This window comes from Sphaerodactylus townsendi, linkage group LG04, assembly GCF_021028975.2.
Source record: "Sphaerodactylus townsendi isolate TG3544 linkage group LG04, MPM_Stown_v2.3, whole genome shotgun sequence".
Lineage (NCBI taxonomy): Eukaryota > Metazoa > Chordata > Lepidosauria > Squamata > Sphaerodactylidae > Sphaerodactylus > Sphaerodactylus townsendi.
This window is the reverse complement of record NC_059428.1, coordinates 7,058,361-7,077,027: the sequence shown is the minus strand read 5'-3', so window position 1 is coordinate 7,077,027 and position 18,667 is coordinate 7,058,361. Positions and strand designations below refer to the sequence as shown.

The following is an 18,667-nucleotide window of genomic DNA, read 5'->3' as shown; positions in this document are numbered from 1 at the left end:
CTGAGAGAGCTCTGAGAAGCTGTGACTAGCCCAAGGTCACCCAGCTGGCGTGTGTGGGAGTGCCCAGGCTAATCTGAATTCCCCAGAGAAGCCTCCACAGCTCAGGCGGCAGAGCGGGGAATCAAACCCGGTTCCTCCAGATTAGAGACACGAGCTCTTAACCTCCTACGCCACTGCTGCCACTGCATTTGCTTAAAGGATCTAATGCCCCAATCTAATGCCCCAACTTAAGTATCTCTGGCAGAAAACCGGCTCTTGGCCAATCAGTCCTTCCTTATCTTTGCTTTGGGAAAGGCTGTGCTGCTGCTGCTGCTTTGGGTCCAGATGGCTTAGGGGTTGTAATCCCCTTTTCTGATGTCTGGTGATGATAGCGGCCGGCCTTCCTTTGGGGGGGGGGGGTGGTTGTTTGCTGGAAAGCTGGATGTTTCCTGAATGACTGTCGCCCCTTATCCAAAGCCAGGAGCCCAGAGTTTATTGTTTTGGAGAGAGGGAGGGATAATTACAGGGCTGGCTGCTCAAACAGCCCCCCCCCCTCCTCCTTTTATTTTACTGCCTGTCTTGGATTTCCTGCAGTGGTTCATTCAAGACCAAACATATATCCTGTGGTTTCCCCCAAGCTCGTTACTGAAAAGCTTCCCTTTGCACCGCCTCGGGCGACCTGATTCAGGTACAGCCCAGGTTGGGAGCCCTATAAACGCTGCAGAGGCGGCCAGAGAGCAGGACAAAGGACGAGCAAAGCTTGCCCTAGAAGCGTCTGCAGCTGAGCATCCCCACCAAAGAAGGCACCGAGCAGGGCAGGTCGCTCTGCCTGGCCAGGTAACTTCTTTTGGCAGCATGCCGGGGACCATAGCTTAGTTTTTTTGGGGGGGAGGACAAGGTAGAGGGGAGGGAGGGGCTGAGGAAAATCCAAACTTCACAGACACGCTACAGGGGTCAGTGCTATCAGTCACAGACCAGGAAAGGGATTTGGGCGTCTTGGTTGATAGTTCCATGGGAATGTCAACTCAATGCATGGCAGCTGTGGAAAAGGCAAACTCTATGCTGGGGATCATTAAGAATAAAACTGCAAAGATTGTCATGCCCTTATATAAAGCCGTGGTGCGACTGCACTTGGAGTCCTGTGTCCAGTTCTGGTCGCCGCATCTCAAAAAGGATGTCGAAGAGATAGAAAAAGTGCAGAGAAGGGCAACAAGGATGATTGAGGGACTGGAGCACCTTCCCTATGAGGAGAGGCTGCAGCGTTGGGGACTCTTTAGTTTGGAGAGGAGACGGCTGAGGGGGGATAGGATTGAAGTCTATAAAATGATGCATGGGGTAGAAAATATGGACAGAGAGAAATTTTTCTGTCTTTCTCACAATACTAGAACCAGGGGGCATCCATTGAAAATGCTGGGAGGAAGAATTAGGACTAATAAAAGGAAACACTTCTTCACGCAACATGGGATTGGTGTTTGGAATATGCTGCCACAGGAGGTGGTGATGGCCACTAACCTGGATAGCTTTAAAAAGGGCTTGGACAGATTTATGGAGGAGAAGTCGATCTGTGGCTACCAATCGTGATCCTCCTTGATCTCAGATTGCAAATGCCTTAGCAGACCAGGTGCTCGGGAGCAGTAGCAGCAGCAGAAGGCCCTTGCTTTCACCTCCTGCATGTGAGCTCCCAAAGGCACCTGGTGGGCCACTGCGAGTAGCAGAGAGCTGGACTAGATGGACTCTGGTCTGATCCAGCTGGTTTGTTCTTATGTTCTTATGTTCATCTAGCTGCTGTGTGGGGTGAGAGCTCACCTTTATGTAGGGCTGCCAACTCCAGGTTGGGAAATTCCTGGGGATTTTGCAGGTGTAACCTGAGGAGGGGGGGAGTCTGGAGGGAAAAGGGGCAGCTCAACAAGGATGCTCCCCCTCCAAAGTGGCCGTTTTCTGCACTGATCTCTGTAGTCTGGAAATCAGTTGTAATCCCAGGAGATCTCCAGTGACCACCTGGAAGTTGGCAACTGTAGCAGCATGCTCCACAAAAGGAGGAGGCTGAGACAGGCTAAAAACAGACCTTTGTCCTCTAGTCCGTCTCTTCTCCAGGGTTTTTTACCTTGCTCTTTGAAGAACTTCCTGTCTTGTGGAAGGCTTTCACGACTGGATTCAACTGGTTGTTGTGGACTTTCCGGGCTGTGTGGCCGTGGTCTGGTAGATCTTGTTCCTAACATTTCGCCTGCAGCTGTGGCTGGCATCTTCAGAGGTGTATCGCAGAGGGAAGTGTGTTACATGTGTATCCAGACTTCTCTTATAACTGACTTCTCTCTGTGATACACGTCTGAAGATGCCAGCCAAAGATGCAGGTGAAACGTTAGGAACAAGATCTACCAGACCACGGCCACACAGCCCGGAAAGTCCACAACAACCAGTTCCTTCCTTCCTTCCTGTCTGTTCTGTTTCTTTTACCAGCATATTTCTGTAAGCTCCTTGCGGGCAGAGACCTGCTTTCTTTTGCCTACGAAACTGCAAGGATCATTGACTAATGGGACTGCATTGTTAGTATTAGTCATAGTTTTATTTAGTGTTGGTAACGTGGATACTGTTGTTTTGATCACCTTGGCCTCCCTACCTGCTTCTCCAGTGGCAGCTGACTAACTCCGCACCTCTGTTCTCACTCCTTGTTTTGTCTGACTAATGCAGAAATGGGCTGGCAGTCAGGTTGCCAACTCCTGCTTGGGAAATACCTGGCAATTTATTATTATTTTATTGATACAAAAACAGTTATACACAGCAAACAAGATCAATATGCTGGATTTTGTATCACATCACACGTCGGACACTTCCCCAGCATCTAGGACTGTATTATTATTATTATTATTATTATTATTATTATTATTATTATTATTATTATTATTATTATTATTATTATTATTACCACAACCACAACCACAACCACCACAACAATTAATTAATTAATTAATTAATTAATTAAACTTGATAAACTGCCCACCCCCGAAGGGCTCTGGGTGGTGTACAACAAAACAACAAGTAAAACAATAGTGCACAATAAATAATCAATAAATAATTAAAAATTAAAAATAGCAGCAATCTAATCTAAGAAGACAAAACTGATAAGACTAATGCTGATGGCGCCCGATCTCTAGGCCGGGAGGGGACAGACAATACCAGAAAGATGTCACATAGGTAATGCCGATGACGATGCGGCACACAGCACAGGGGTATCCAGTCCGCGGCTGGGCTCCCCAAAAGCCGAGTGGAACAATGCGGTCTTACAGGCCCTGCGGAAATCACTAAGATGTAGGGGTGAAGCCCAGGAAGAGCAAGATTTGGAGAGGGCAGGGACCTCAGAGTGATGGGATGCCATCAGTTACACCCTCCAAAGCAGCCGTGTTCTCCAGGTGAAACGGATCTCTGTCTTCTAGAGATCGGTTGTAATGCCCGGAGCTCCCCATGATAGGCGCAGGGGCAAAGGCCCTGTCCACAGAGCAAAAGCTCTGACCGGTTACAAAAATAACCATCCAAAAACATCTTCAGTGTTCAGAGATTTATCGTTTTCTTTCAATTCTGCGCAGAAGAGGGAACTCTCCTCTGTTAGCCACAGGGAGGAGGTTCAAAGGGGCTGTTGCTTGCGTAACATAATTTATACCCTCTTACAAACATCCCTCCTTGTCTTCTGACCATTGGCTAGATTTGGAATACGTGCACATTGCCATTTGGATCTCCACTCCTCTCCAAAGCCCACCTTGCTTTCCACAATTGGGCGTGTATTCTTCATGTCATCTTGCCCCGTTCAGAGATCTTGGTTGCTGTATCAACTCAGTTTTACTTCGCCCTTATATGTGTTTTTCTGTACGCCTTGTCTCCTTTATCTTTCTGGGGAGAGGCTGTACCCAAATTCCACAGCATGTGTATCAGACTTTACTAAAAAGTGCAGAAATCTCCCCCCCACCCTTCTTCCAAGCAAAGCCTCTCTGCTAATGAAATTACAGTTCTTTGTTTAACTAACAGCATCTTACTGATCTTTTATAAATTACCTCTCCAGTGGCAGCTGACTAACTCCGCTCCTCTGTTCTCATTCCTTGTTTTGTCTGACTAATGCAGAAATGGGCTGCCAGTCAGGTTGCCAACTCCTGCTTGGGAAATACCTGGCGATTTAGGAGTGAAACCCAGGGAGAACAAGATTTGGAGAGGGCAGGGACCTCAGAGTGAGCAGCAGTGGCGTAGGAGGTTAAGAGCTCGTGTATCTAATCTGGAGGAACCGGGTTTGATTCCCCGCTCTGCCGCCTGAGCTGTGGAGGCTTATCTGGGGAATTCAGGTTAGCCTGTGCACTCCCACACACGCCAGCTGGGGGACCTTGGGCTAGTCACAGCTTCTCGGAGCTCTCTCAGCCCCACCCACCTCACAGGGTGCTTGTTGTGAGGGGGGAAGGGCAAGGAGATTGTAAGCCCCTTTGAGTCTCCTCCTCCCCCCCTCCTCCTCCTCCTCCTTCTCCTCCTCCTCCTCTACTTCTTCTTCTTCTTCTTCTTCTTCTTCTTCTTCTTCTTCTTCTTCTTCTTCTTCTTCTTCTTCTTCTTCTTCTTCTTCTTCTTCTTCTTCTTCTTCTTCTTCTTCTTCTTCTTCTTCTTCTTCTATGTGGCTGTGATCTTCTGCGAATGTTTGCCCACATCTCTGGCCAGCATGTTCCGAGGCACGTCACGGTAAAACGTGTTTCTCTCTGCGGCACAGTGTGCGGCGAACCTAAAGATGCGGATGAAATGTTAAGAGCAACAAGTACCAGAGTGCAGCCACGCAGCCCAGAAAACCCACAAGAAGAAGAAGAAGAAGAAGAAGAAGAAGAAGAAGAAGAAGAAGAAGAAGAAGAAGAAGAAGAAGAGGAGGAGGAGGAGGAGGAGGAGGAGGAGGAGTTTGGGTTTATATCCCCCCCTTTCTCTCCTGCAGGACACTCAAAGGGGCTTACAAACTCCTTTCCCTTCCCCCCTCACAACAAACCCCCTGTGAGGTGGGTGGGGCTGAGAGAACTCCCAAGAACTGTGACTAGCCCAAGGTCACCCAGCTGGCATGTGTTGGAGTGCACAAGCTAACCTGGTTCCCCAGATAAGCCTCCACAGCTCAAGTGGCAAAGCAGGGAATCAAACCTGGTTCTCCAGATCAGAGTGCACCGGCTCTTAACCCCTACACCACGCTGGCAAAAACTATCAGAGCATGGTCACACAGCCCAGAAAACCCACAACGGCCGGTTGATTCTGGCCACGAGAGCCTTCAACCACACATTGTCTTTGGCTCATTCCGCACATGCAGAATAATGCACTTTCAAACTGCTTTCAGTGCTCTTTGAAGCTGTGCGGAATAGCAAAATCCACTTGCAAACAGTTGTGAAAGTGGTTTGAAAACTCATTATTCTGCGTGTGCGGAAGGGGCCTCTGAAGACCAAGGGACCAGATGCTCCGAGCAGAGCTCTGACTCAGGTGTGCCTTTCTCCTCCAGGTGCCTCATGGACGTCCTACTGCCCGTTGCTTTCCTGCTGGCTGCTTGGAGCTTCCCCTCTTCCTCCTCCTCCTCCTCCTCTTTCCCCCACTACCTGTCCCAGCTGAGCTCCAGGCGCAGCAGCTGCAAGCCTGTGCCGAGCAGCTTGAGCCTGTGCCACGGGGTCGGCTACAGCGAGATGCGGCTGCCGAACCTGCTGGGCCATGACACCATGAAGGAGGCACTGCAGCAGGCGGCCTCCTGGGTGCCCCTGCTGAACAAGCAGTGCCACCGCGACACCAAGAAGTTCCTCTGCTCCCTCTTCGCCCCCGTGTGCATCAGCGGGGTGGAAGAGCCCATCTTCCCTTGCAGGTCCCTCTGCGAGGACGTCCGGGACGGCTGCTCGCCTGTCATGGCCGCCTTCGGCTTCCCCTGGCCGGAGATGCTGAACTGCAGCCGCTTCCCGCACGGGAACGAACTCTGCATCCCTCCTGCCGGACCTGAGGACAGGCAGCCACGCCCGAAAGAAGGTGAGTGACTGAGCGGTTAAGAGAAGGTGCACTCTAATAATCTGGAGAACTGGGTTTGATTCCCTGCTCTGCCACTTGAGCTGTGGAGACTTATCTGGGAAACTGTTACTGTGATTTGCCAGGTAACAATAAGTGATTTCAGCTCAGCAACTTAATGAGGCGCAGGAAGCTAATGTTCTTCAAGCAGGGAGATTCTTTATTGGCAAGTGATTTCCTGGCCCAGCTCAGCAAAAAGGATCTTCACATGGCTGTGCATCAGCCCTTTTAAGCATAAGCATTTATTGTCATTGTGCACGCACAACGAAATTTACAGCAGCATTCCTCGATGCACACAATTTCATACAATACATCATACTCATACACTTTCAGACTCATACATCATCCTCACTTCCCCCTTCCTCCACCCATCCCTACACAGCCCCAAACACATCAACATGAAGCCTCGGAGTTTAGCATAGCCACAGCTCTAGAGTAAAGAGTTCTAGAGTAAAGAGTTCTAGAGTAAAGAGTTCTTTTATACATTTCCCCAGTAACCCAGAAAGGGGGTGTAGGGCAGTCCCACCCCCATAGTGCAAAAGACCAGGAAGGGGGCGGTCTCCTTCCATCTAATACAGAGAAAATATCCTAGAACGTCAAAGGGAGAAAACAATCCCTTTGCACATGCTGATGAGATCAAATCCCAGAAGGAAAGCTTGCACCTTCTTGCCTGAGGTGGTTCCTTGGGAGTGTTAGACAGAGACAAGTTTAAATGATCCAATGAATTCTTGGATCCTGAAAGTAAGGATGTGAACAGTCCAATGAGCTTCTGGATCCTGAGAGTAAAACTTCAAACAGTCCAATAGCAAATCAGGGTGACATCTTCCAACAGCCAGTCCACACACCCTGAGTCCATTCTTTGTTAGTCAAAAGGCCCTTTTGTTGGTGAAGATGGGATTACCTGGGTGTTGGTCCAAACAGAATTCCAGGACTAACTTCCTTGTCCCTTAATATCAGCCTTTCTGGCCACTGCTTTGGCCATCAGACACAAATTTCAAAAATAACCTTTCTAAACTTAAACGTTAGGGAAACCTTAAAGGATAAACACATGTACTTATACTTATGGGCAAGACTTTACAGATACTTATTGGCATGGCCTTCTTAAATCTAACAATAACAAAACCTTAAACTAACTGAAGAACCTAACTGAACTAACATCTTAAACTGCAGGCACATCATAAATTCAACTTAAAAGGGGCTTTTATTACATCCTAGAAAGGCACAAACAAGAGGGAAACCATATAGCATTGGCACAAACATACATATGCGTTCTCTGTGAACCTTATGGAGGCTTCTGAACCACACAAGTCTCCGTGTCCGGGCATGGAGCCAGTGTAGCCAGGCAACCTGACTTCAGGAAAATATTTTGTTTATTTTTCTGGCGGTAACAAAACTAGATTAGCTTGTGCACTCCTAGACACGCCAGATGGGTGACCTTGGGCTGGTCACAGCTCTTCGGAGCTCTCTCAGCCCCACCCACCTCTCAGGGGGTTTGTTGTGAGGGGGGAAGGGAAAGGAGAGTGTAAGCCCCTTTGTGTGTCCTTACAGGAGAGAAAGGGGGGATATAAATGCAACTCTTCCCACCTGGGTCAGAACATCCGGCGGCCCACAGCAGCAGATGGGGGGGGGCATGAAAGGAGGTGTGCAGTTTTTAACTGGCATTACCTGCCCTGCGCTTTCTTTCACACACTGTTTTTCTGTTCTAATGCAGAGTCTGATTGTCTTCATAACTCTCTCCGTTTTCTGATCGTCTCAGTTGTGTGTGCATGTGTGTGAGTTGCCATCAAGTTGCTTCCAGCTCAGTGGTGACCCTAAGAATTAAGGGAAACTGTGTGGTTTCTGGGCTGCATGGCCGTGTTCTAGCAGCATTCTCTCCTGATGTTTCGCCTGCATCTGTGGCTGGCATCTTCAGAGGATCTGAATGCTGCTAGAACACGGCCATACAGCCCGGAAACCACACAGCACCCCAGTGATTCCGGCCGTGAAAGCCTCTGACAATAAATTAAGGGAAACTTAGGGAGCTGGGGATGTTTAGTCAGAGGAGAGAACGTTAAGGAGGGACATTAGCTGTGTTTAGATACTTGAAGGGATGTCATGTTGATGAGGGAGCAAGCTTGTTTTCTGCTGCTCCAGAGACGGGGACCGGAAGTCATGGATTCAAGGTGAAGGAAAAGACATTCCACCTAAACATCAGGAGAAAATTCCTGACTGTCAGGGCTGTTCAAATATGGAGTCTCCTTCTACGGAGGTTATTAAGGAGAGCCTGGCCGTCTGTCAGGAGTGCTTTGATTGTGTGTTCCTGCATGGCAGGGGGGTGGACTGGATGGCCCTTAGGGGTATCTTCCAACTCTATGATTCTCTCATTCTAATTACCTCCAAAATGCCCTATTGTTAACTGCCTTGGTCTGGTCTTGCAAGCAGAGGGTTCCTTTATAGAGTCCATCCATCTGGTGTTATTTTCCGTCTGCCTTCCATTTCTCCTAAGAATCTCGATTAGGACTTCAAAATGTATCAGGTTTCTAGTCCTCTTGTACATGAAGATGTATAGCCGTGGTGGCGAACCTTTGGCACTCCATATGTTATGGACTACAATTCCCATCAACCCCTGCCAGCATGGCCAATTGGAAGGGGCTGATGGGAATTGTAGTTCGTAACATCTGGAGTGCCAAAGGTTCGCCGCCACTGAGTATGAAATATGAAAGCTGGAGGAGAGGAAAGGGAGACAATGAGGAAGGCGGAGTGGACGTGTCTGCGTACAACAAGATTAGGGAAAGGAATTCAAGGATTGTGCAAGAGAACGAAGGCTGGTGGGGTCAGGGACGCGGTGAAGAGTTTTTTCCAAACCAGCATCAAGGGCTGTACTGATTGCTGCTCCGCGAGGCAGCGACGTTAACACCAGCGGCACGTACGCCCCGCAAAGAGGGTTGCGTCATGCGATCTCTGCCCTTTGGCTTTCCGTGAAAGGCTTCTCAGCTTCCCGCCAAAGGTCCTTGATGGTCAAAACACTCGAACACCCATCTGCACAGAGGCTGAGGGTGGTCCCCGAGGGCAGATCTGCCTGTTGCAATCGACAACACGGGACGGCCAGTGAAAACGGCACACACACACCCCTTCCGCCTGCAGCCTTTACTGAGACTTATCCAGCACACAGACGCCTTCACGTTGTGCTTGTGTAACCTCTGCTTGCGGGTTCTGTGGGGCAGAACTTGGAATGAGTTTGCAACAAGAAATTTTAAAAACAAAATGGTTTACTTTCTTAACACATAACATATAACATCAACATTTAACATCACACTTCAAGGTCCTGTTCAGGTTGCATTTTCAAGTCCTTCTAGTTACAGTCTCCTGATACTGCCAAGTCCAATTCTTCTTTGCAAGTGGGTTGGCTCCTGAAGACTCCCAGGGCTTGGTGAACAGGATTCAACATGGTGAAGGTTTCCAGGTGAACTCTCACCCATGACAACCACAAAAAGAAACCCTGAAACAATAAACTCCAACATTTACAACATAACAAAAATAAACAACTCCCTTCCCAGTAGTTCCCAACAATATTGCAGTTTACCTTAACAAGGTGTTCAGGGCTGAGACAAATCAAGGTCCGAGTCTGGTAGCCTCGTCTCCTCCAAACCACATGAGCTCTGCAGCCTCCTGCTGCTTTGAGTCTCCACCCCTTTCTGGGTCAACCCATTCTGAGCATGGGGGTTACACTTGTCAGTCCTTTAGGGTTGCCAGTCTCCTACAGCTCATCTCCACACAACAGAGATAAGTTCCCTGGGAGAAAATAGATGCTCTGGAAAGGGGACAGTATGGCAACGTGCAGTGGTGGGATCCAAAAATTTTAGTAACAGGTTCCCATGGTGGTGGGATTCAAACTGTGGCGTAGCGCCAATGGGGCTGGGCGGGGACATCGATGGGAAGCGTGGCTGGGCAGCGATAGAGGCAGGGCATTCCTGGGGCGGAGGGCTGTGGCAGGGACGCGAAAGCCGGGCTGCGCCGGTCGCTTTGGCAGGGAAAGCGAGATGCACGCCTTGGCGCAGGCACCTTGCCACGCACGGCGGTGCACCTCCTGCTAGACTGCTTCAAGTCCTGTGCGCTACTGCTGAGAGGAGGGGCGTAACTCAGGCAAAAATCACGTGGCAAAATCACCCATTAGTAACCCCCTCTCGGCACACACCAATAATTAGTAACCTACTCTCGGGAACCTGTGAGAACCTGCTGGATCCCACCTCTGGCAACGTGCCCTTCCGAGGTCCTCCCTGTCCTCCTCGGGATCAATCTGCAAATCTCCAGGTGTTTTTCCCACTCTGGATGTGCCTGTGGCATCCCCCGCCGTGGCCAGGAGGGAGCTGGCAACCCCTCTGCCCTTTCCTCCCCCAGCAGCAGCCGGCAAACACCTTGTGGATGAGAACTGCATAAGACAGTGGGATCAGAACACAGCAAAGAAAACTGGGGATCAAGTCTGGGGAAGACAGTGGGAGAGATAAACGCGGGGCCCGCCCTCCAAAGCGACAATCTCCTTTAGGGGAACTGATCTCGTTTGTCTGGAAATTGGAGGTAATTCCGGGAGATCTCCAGATCCCACCTGGACACCCTCCCTGAGTTTATTTCATCACTTTCTAAGACAGGATTTCATCCACACAGAACTTGGATGACTGACAACAAAGACTTATTCACTCACATTAGTTAAACAAAAATTAATCATTAATTGTTACCAGCGGTTAAAAATTAAAAGTATCGGCAACAATAACGTATAAAAGATAAAAACAGCAAATTTGAAAAAAGGGATAACACCACCCAACAAAAAAGTCTACTTTAAAAAAAAACTGTAATAGAAAAGCTAAAAACAATATGCACTGTGTAACGTAGAGTAACAACTTAGAGATTTAAGTGTCCGTGGCATTTCAACTTTAACTCCCTCAACCTTTATGTCCTATTATTATTATTATTATTATTATTATTATTATTATTATTATTATTATTATTATTATTATTATTATTATTATTATTATTGTAAGAACTGTCTTCTCAGGGACTGATCTTGTGGAATGAAGAAGACCAATAACAAGATTTTCTTCCTGGGTTCTGCCACAATTGCTCTGGGAGAAGTTATTTATTAAATAATAATGGAAGGCCAAGTCACAAATGCTGCCAGGAAGGTATTTTTTTTCACCAAATTAGGCAGCCAGCCTCCTATCTGCCCCTCCTGATCCAGCTGTAGTGATCCACGCAACAGGCACCTCCAGGTTAGACTACTGTAGCTCACTCTATGCAGGGCTACCCTTGAGACTACTCTGGGAGCTATGACTGATCCAGAACGTGGCACTGCAGGTTCTCATGAAAACCTTATGTCCAACATTAGAACATAAGAACATAAGAACAAGCCAGCTGGATCAGACCAGAGTCCATCTAGTCCAGCTCTCTGCTACTCGCAGTGGCCCACCAGGTGCCTTTGGGAGCTCACGTGCAGGAGGTGAAAGCAATGGCCTTCTGCGGCTGATGCTCCCGAGCACCTGGTCTGCTAAGGCATTTGCAACCTCAGATCAAGGAGGATCCAGATTGGTAGCCATAGATCGACTCCTCCTCCATCAATCTGTCCAAGCCCCTTTTTAAGGCTATCCAGGTGAGTGGCCATCACCACCTCCTGTGGCAGCACATTCCAAATACCAATCACTCGTGGCGTGAAGAAGTGTTTCCTTTTATTAGTCCTAATTCTTCCCCCCAGCATTTTCAATGAATGCCCCCTGGTTCTAGTATTGTGAGAAAGAGAGAAAAATGTCTCTCTGTCAACATTTTCTACCCCATGCATAATTTTACAGACTTCAATCCTATCCCCCCTCAGACGTCTCCTCTCCAAACTAAAGAGTCCCAAACGCTGCAGCCTCTCCTCACAAGGAAGGTGCTCCAGTCCCTCAATCGTCCTCGTTGCCCTCCTCTGCACTTTTTCTGTCTCTTCGATATCCTTTTTGAGATGTGGCGACCAGAACTGGACACAGGACTCCAAGGGCGGTCGCACCCCTGCTTTATATAAGGGCATGACAATCCTTGCAGTTTTATTCTCAATTCCTTTCCTAATTATCCCCAGCATAGAGTTTGCCTTTTTCACAGCTCCACCAGCGGTTCTGGCTCCAGATTGAGCACCAAATCAGATTTAAGGTTTTGATATTTATGGACAGCCCACCCAACGGTGTCTTTCCCCCTTCCCCAGATGTGGTGTGCGCAGCCTGCCTCGACAGAGGACATCACGAGAAGGAATTCATGGAAAACTTCTGCAGCCAGGATTTTGGTTGGTTTCCCGTCTCATGATGGTGGGCACCGGGCAGGGGCTCTGGCGGGCCACCACGGGTCAACTGGGATAGGGCTGCTAGCCAGAGACCCGCTCAAAGTGCAAAGAAATGGGCCTGGCAATTATAGAGGGCGGGCATGGTTGCCAACTCTGGACAGGGGAATTCCTGGAGAGTTGGATGTGGAGCTTGGAAAGGGCAGGGGTTTTTTTGGGTGGGGAATCTTAACAGGTCAGATATAATTTCATAGCCGAGGCGCATTGGGGGAAAATGGCACCTGGAGACAACTCAGTGCAGTGGGGCAGCAGTGGCGCAGGAGGTTAAGAGCTCGTGTGTCTAATCTGGAGGAACCGGGTTTGATTCCCAGCTCTGCCGTCTGAGCTGTGGAGGCTTATCTGGGGAATTCAGATTAGCCTGGGCACTCCCACACACGCCAGCTGGGTGACCTTGGGCTAGTCACAGCTTCTCGGAGCTCTCTCAGCCCCACCCACCTCACAGGGTGTTTGTTGTGAGGGGGGAAGGGCAAGGAGATTGTCAGCCCCTTTGAGTCTCCTGCAGGAGAGAAAGGGGGGATATAAATCCAAACTCCTCCTCCTCCTCCTCCTCTTCTTCTTCTCCTTCTTCTCCTCCTCCTCCTCCTCCTCTAGGCACACCCCACCCATGTGCCTCCATGTACTCAGGGGCGTGGCTTGGGGCAGGGCCACACCCTGAGCCCCGCCCCCGGCCTCTGTGCAGGGTGGGGCCACGCTCCCTGTCCCCCGTGCAGGCTGGCTTGCTCAAAAGCCAGCCTGTACAGAGGCCATGGGTGGGGCCCAGGGGGTGTCCCAGGCAGCCTGCAAGGAGGCGGGGGTCAGTGCTTGGTGGTATGCGGCTGGGGTGCACACTGTTTGGTGTGCGCCCCTTGTGGCCCAAAGGTGCGGGGCGTACATGTGACCGAAAGGTGTGCCCCCATGTCCCTATAGTCCTTACGCTTCTGTTTCATGGAATCCACCTCCCAAAGCTGGTATTTTCTCCAGGGAACGAATCCCCATAGTCTGAAGGTCAGTTATAATTCTAAAAGATCTCCAGTTGGGGCCTGGGGGTGGGGGGGGGAGAGGTGGAGACGGTGTGATCCACAGGAAACTGCTGACAGGCAACCCTTCTCTCCCCCAGCACTGAAAATGAGCATCCGATCCCTGACCGGCGTGGAAGGAGACCTGAAGGTGGTCCCAGAAACCAGGGGCCGCACGTTGTACAGACAGGACAGCTGGTCGGAGGAGGAGCTGAAGAGGCCCGTTCTGTGGCTGGCGGACGGAGACACCTGCTCCTGCAAGGAGCTGGCGGGGCCGGGGCCGGTGGTTCTGGCCATGGGGCACCGGGTGGCCGGCCGGCTGGTCATCTCATGGGTCAGGAAGTGGCGGCACGGGGAGAAGGAAATGAAGAGGTTCTCCCGGGCCGTGCGGAAGCTGCGGTGCTAGAGGGCACGGCCCTTCCCGCCACCACCCACTGCTGACTTTCCAGTTTCAGACCAAGAACTTTCGGTACTTTCCTCCTGGCTCTGCATTCACCGAGGTTGCCCACGTAGCCTGATCTCAACCGGTCTCAGAAGCTAAGCAAGGTCAGCCCTGGTTTACTCCTTGGATGGGAGACCATCAAGGCGCTACGCAGAGGCAGGCAATGGCAAAACCACCTCTGAACCTCTTTCCTTGAAAACCCTACAGGGACACCCAGTAAGGTCATAACACAGGGAAGAAAGACTCCTCCCTCCCTCCCTCCCTCCCTCCCACCCTCCCTTCCTGCCTTCCTCCCTCCCTCCCTCCCTTCCTCCCTCCCTCCCTGCCTCCCTCCCTGCCTTCCTCCCTCCCTCCCTCCCTCCCTCCCTTCCTCCCTGCCTCCCTGCTTCCTTGCTTCCTTGCTTCCTCCCTCCCTCCCTCCCTGCTTCCTCCCTCCCTCCCTCCCTCCCTCCCTGCCTTCCTCCCTTCCTCCCTCCCTCCCTGCCTTCCTCCCTCCCTCCCTCCCTGCCTCCCTCCCTCCCTCCCTCCCTGCCTCCCTCCCTCCTTTCCTGCCTGCCTGCCTGCCTGCCTGCCTCCCTCCCTGCCTCCCTCCCTTCCTTCCAAGAACAGGTGCACTCTAATCTGGAGAACCAGGTTTGATTCTCCGCTCTGCCACTTGAACTGTGGAGGCTTATCTGGGGAACCAGATTAGCTTGTGCACTCCCAACACATGCCAGCTGGGTGACCTTGGGCTAGTCACAGTTCTTCGGAGCTCTCTCAGCACCACATACCTCACAGGGTGTTTGTTGTGGGGGTGGGGGAAGGGAAAGGAGATTGTCAGCCCCTTTGAGTCTCCTTACAGGAGAGAAAGGGGGAATATAAATCAAAATCCTTCCTTCCTTCCTTCCTTCCTTCCTTCCTTCCTTCCTTCCTTCCTTCCTTCCTTCCTTCCTTCCTTCCTTCCTTCCTTCCTTCCTTCCTTCCTTCCTTCCTTCCTTCCTTCCTTTCTTTCTTTCTTTCTTTCTTTCTTTCTTTCTTTCTTTCTTTCTTTCATGGAGTGGGGAATGAGAAGGAACTCAACTGTCTTGGAGAACTTTCCCAAAAATCTTCAGGGTCTAGGAGGCAGCGGTGGACAGGAAGACCCATCAGATGAAGGTGGAGAATTCCCTAGAGAGGGATTTCTTTGCTCCACTCTTTGTAAAAAAAATCTGGCACTGAGGGAGATTCAAAAAGTTGCACTCTTGTAAATCAGGCTGGTTTGGGCTTCGTTCAACATTTAATTCATAGTTCCAATTTAAGCGTTCTCCCTTAGTGAAGTTAACGGTGCCAGGATATAATTGCAGCGTTTTATTGATTTCATTGTGGTTTAATGGATGTTGTACGCTGCCGTAAGCCCACTTGGGGAAGGACAGCCTATAAGCCAACTAAACTGAGCTAAACCAAAAACAATAATAGCAGCTCCAGGCATTCGGAGCTGCCGAGGGTCAGAGGCCCACATTTTGACCTTCCAGCTTGTTGGGATCGAAACAAAGTGATGCTGATCTCAGTGTTGTAGATCTCACGTGCACTTTAGGCGCCGACAGCAACCCCAGGACATCTTTAGCCAGCGAGCGGAGGGCTGAAGGCTTCCCAGTTTTAGCCTTACAATGACCCATCAGGGTAGGCCATGCTCAAAGGCCCCTTCCGGACACCCTTGTGGGAAAAATTTCAGGTTCAACTTTCAAATTAATGCGACAGATATGAAGCACCTCAAACTCAAGTCCTCCCGTTCCTCCACACAGCAGCCGACTCGTGTCTCCGGAGCCGAGCTCAGAGGGCGGGACCACCTCCCTGCGCTGCGTTCCGATTGGGATTTGCTGAGTCCCTCGATTCCTGCGCATGCCCAAAGCTTTAAAATCGCGTCGCCACGCAAGTCTCCCCTTCTGCGCATGGGCGTAGAAACTCACTGGTAGCTGTGATTGGCTACTAATGGCAGAGTCGAAAGTGACGGGAGATTCCGCGACTGCCGTCGCAAACTTGACTCGAGGCGCAACCCGAGTCCACCAGTCAACTCCCCAGTAGAGCTCAGAAATTCAATGATGAGGGAGGTGAGTCAGAGTCAGAACCATCAGAGTCCGACAGCTCACGTCTGTCCATGGGAGGACTTCGGGTGGGACTCAAGGCTCGTATCTAAGGTCGACTCCGAAGGCAATCGCGGAAGGACCCTAAAAAAAGCGCTCAACCCAGTAAGCTTAATTTATGTACATTATTTGTAGTCTGCCTTTCATGACAGAGGTGGGATTTGAATTCGGGGCCTTGAATCTTAGTCCAACACTTCCAGCCACTACAGTACACAGGCCGTAACCACTACTTTCTCTTCTCTCCTCCGTTTCCCGTTTCTTGTGCAAGGGGGTGGGGGTGGAGGACTTGTAGATGGCCCAAAGGATGCTCTGGCAAAATTGGTAATGGGATTAGCCTGATGTCAGGAAGTGAGAACCCACTATTGCCTTCCCATTGTCAAAACCCTTTTATCCCTTGTCACGTTTCATACATTTTCAGACTATACCGTGTGTTTAAGGCAGTCGTGTCAAACTCGCAGCCCTCCAGATGGTATGGACTACAGTCCCCATCATCTCCTGCCAGCATGATGCTGGCAGGGGATGATGGGAACTGTAGTCCATACCATCTGGAGGGCCGCGAGTTTGACATCTGTGGTTTAAGGCATTTATTTCAAGTAGGGAAAGTCGAGAGCGTGTTTCCGGAAGCGTCGCCTCTAAGAGCTGGTTTGAGAAAAGACTTTTCTTCCCTTGGTGTCTTTCGTTCCCACCTCACCTCTGATCAAACAGGTTCTGCATGCTTTTGGAACTGCACAAAAACCTTTCCCCTCTGTTTGGCCAAAGGTACGAATGGGATGAGAACACGCAGCGCTCCCCCTTTCGAACGGCCTTTAACACTCTGAAAAGCCTTATCATATAATGCTGTTGATGGAGTAGGAGTTGCCCCTGAAATCTTATCTTGTACAATGTGGATATTTACGTTGCAGTGCCATTTTGTGGTTAATGGGTCTAATTAAAAGACTTCTCTTCAGGGTGCTTGTTTAGTGTCGTGGCTGGGGGGGTCTTTTTGTGTGTCAGAATGCAAAGGAACAAGGGAGTGATGATCTCTAAGTGGTAAGTCTTGTCATCTAGAATGGCCAACCCCCAGGCAGGGCCCTGGGCATCTTCTGAAATTTAACCCAGCCCCTGATCTCTACTGCAGCTTTGCAGGGGGTGGGACTGCTATCAGTCACAGACCAGGAAAGGGATTTGGGCGTCTTAGTTGATAGTTCCATGGGAATGTCAGCTCAATGCATGGCGGCTGTGAAAAAGGCAAACTCTATGCTGTGGATCATTAGGAAAGGAATTGACAATAAAACTGCAAAGATTGTCATGCCCTTATATAAAGCCGTGGTGCGACCGCACTTGGAGCACTGTGTTCAGTTCTGGTCGCCACATCTCAAGAAGGATATCGAAGAGATAGAAAAAGTGCAGAGAGGGGCAACGAGGATGATTGAGGGACTGGAGCACCTTCCTTATGAGGAGAGGCTGCAGTGTTTGGGACTCTTTGAGGTTTGGAGAGAGGGAGGCGTCGGAGGGATAGGATGAAAGAGATCTATAAAATTATGCATGGGGTAGAAAATGTTGACAGAGAGAAATTTTCCCTCTTTCTCACAATACTAGAACCAGGGGGCATTCATTGAAAATGCTGGGGGGAAGAATTAGGACTAATAAAAGGAAACACTTCTACACGCAATGTGTGATTGGAGTTTGGAATATCCTGCCACAGGAGGTGGTGATGGCTACTAACCTGGATAGCTTTAAAAAGGGCTTGGACAGATTTATGGAGAAGTTGATCTATGGCTACCAATCTTGATCCTTCTTGATCTGAGGTTGCAAATGCCTTAGCAGACCAGTTGCTCAGTGGCGGCGGTAGCAGCCGCAGAAGGCCATTGCTTTCACATGCTGCAGGTGAGCTCCCAAAGGCACCTGGTGGGCCACTGCGAGTAGCAGAGTGCTGGACTAGATGGACTCTGGTCTGATCCAGCAGGCTAGTTCTTATGTTCTTACGTTCTTACATTAAACTTAAGGAACTACCTGGTGTGATCCCGTAGTTCAGAAAGCTAAAAGAGAAGGGAATACAAGATGGCTGGGAGTTTCTTGAAAGTGAGATCTTGAAAGTGAGGAATTGGAACAATTTCTAACAGTTCCAATGAGGAGGAAAAAATGGGAGGCGTCTAAAGAAACCAGGATGGACGTCTAAAGAACTCTCAAGTGAGCTAGGATATAATAGGGACAGGTACAAGAAATGGAAAAGGGGGGAAATCACTAAAGAGGAATTCAAACAAATAAGCAGGATGCGTAGGGAGAAAAGCTAAAGCTCACAATGAGCTCAGACTTGCGAGAGATTTTAATAACAATAAAGGGATTTTTTGGTTATGTGTATAGCAAAAGGAACAAAAAGGATATGGTAGGGTCACTGCGTGGAGAAGATGGTGAGATTCTAATGGGACAGAGAAAAGGCAGAACAACTCAACACCTTCTTTGCCTCAGTTTTTTCCAAAAAGTAAAACAATGTTCAACGAGGGGGAAATGGATCAGAAGATACAGTAGGGGAAATTCAGCACAAAGAGGTAGTGTACCTGAATACTTTAAATGAATTCAAATCTCCAGGGCCTGATGAACTGTGTCCAAGGGTATTAAAAGAACTGGCAATCTCAGAACCGCTTGCTATAATCTTGGAGAACTCCTGGAGAACAGAAGAAGTCCCAGCAGACTGGAGGGAAGCTAATGTCTCTATCTTCAAAAAGGGGGAAAAAGAGGACCCAAACAAATACCGCCCAGTCAGCCTGACATCAATACCAGGAAAGATTCTAGAGCA

At 49.7% G+C, this 18,667-nt stretch overlaps 1 protein-coding gene across 2 annotated transcripts; it reads left to right on the top strand.

Annotated features, from left to right (window-relative positions):
- The first annotated feature begins 601 nt into the window (after positions 1–601).
- Positions 602–14,157, top strand: LOC125431706 (secreted frizzled-related protein 2-like). Of its 2 annotated transcripts, XM_048494747.1 has the most exons (4): positions 602–816; positions 5,474–5,982; positions 12,224–12,301; positions 13,452–14,157. In XM_048494747.1, the coding sequence occupies exons 2-4, from the start codon at positions 5,481–5,483 to the stop codon at positions 13,754–13,756; spliced, it is 885 nt and encodes a 294-aa protein (XP_048350704.1). In that variant the 5' UTR covers positions 602–816; positions 5,474–5,480; the 3' UTR covers positions 13,757–14,157. The 2 variants fall into 2 exon arrangements, with proteins under 2 accessions (XP_048350704.1, XP_048350705.1); XM_048494748.1 differs by lacking the exon at positions 12,224–12,301.
- The last annotated feature ends 4,510 nt before the right edge of the window (positions 14,158–18,667 follow it).